Source organism: Bison bison, unplaced genomic scaffold (genome assembly GCF_000754665.1).
Source record: "Bison bison bison isolate TAMUID 2011002044 unplaced genomic scaffold, Bison_UMD1.0 scf7180017864379, whole genome shotgun sequence".
NCBI classification, from domain to species: Eukaryota; Metazoa; Chordata; class Mammalia; order Artiodactyla; family Bovidae; genus Bison; species Bison bison.
The window spans coordinates 2,585,999-2,586,387 of record NW_011494951.1 but is presented as its reverse complement, the minus strand read 5'-3'; the positions used below and the strand labels follow the sequence as shown (position 1 = coordinate 2,586,387).

At 69.2% G+C, this 389-nt stretch overlaps 1 protein-coding gene across 1 annotated transcript in view; it reads right to left on the bottom strand.

Annotated features, from left to right (window-relative positions):
- LOC105001096 (5'-AMP-activated protein kinase subunit gamma-2-like) overlaps positions 1 to 383 on the bottom strand; it is a 192,516-nt gene extending 192,133 nt beyond the window's left edge. Inside the window, exon 1 of the mRNA XM_010857233.1 lies at positions 39 to 383. Within this exon, the coding sequence (XP_010855535.1) occupies positions 39 to 152 (114 nt within the window). The 5' untranslated portion in view covers positions 153 to 383. The remainder of the gene's footprint in view (positions 1 to 38) is intronic.
- Positions 384 to 389: the final 6 nt, after the last annotated feature.

The window sequence follows — 389 nt, the reverse complement described above, 5'->3', positions numbered from 1 at the left end:
GGGGCGGCGAGCGGGAGGCCCCGCGGGGCCGGACTCACCGGAATGTGCACCCGCAGCGAACGCCGCTTCTGGCTGCTGTTTTTCTTGCCGCCGCTCCCGCCGGGGCTGCAAACATCTTTCTTCTTCTTGGTGTCCATGGCCGCGCTTCCCATAACTTTAAGCCGAAGTTAATTCCGGGTGACCCGTTCCTGGAATTCGGTCCTCTCCTTCCCCGTGCCCGGCCCCTGCCGTCGGCCGCGGGCGCTGTTTACTGTCCCCTCCCGCCTAAAGACACCGCGTGGGGACTTCCGCGGGAGGGAGGTGGGGCAGGGACCTCGGGCCCGCCGGGGGTGGCGGTCGGCGGGAGCGCCGGGGTCACGTGTCCGCTTCCTCCTACGGGGTCGTCCCAG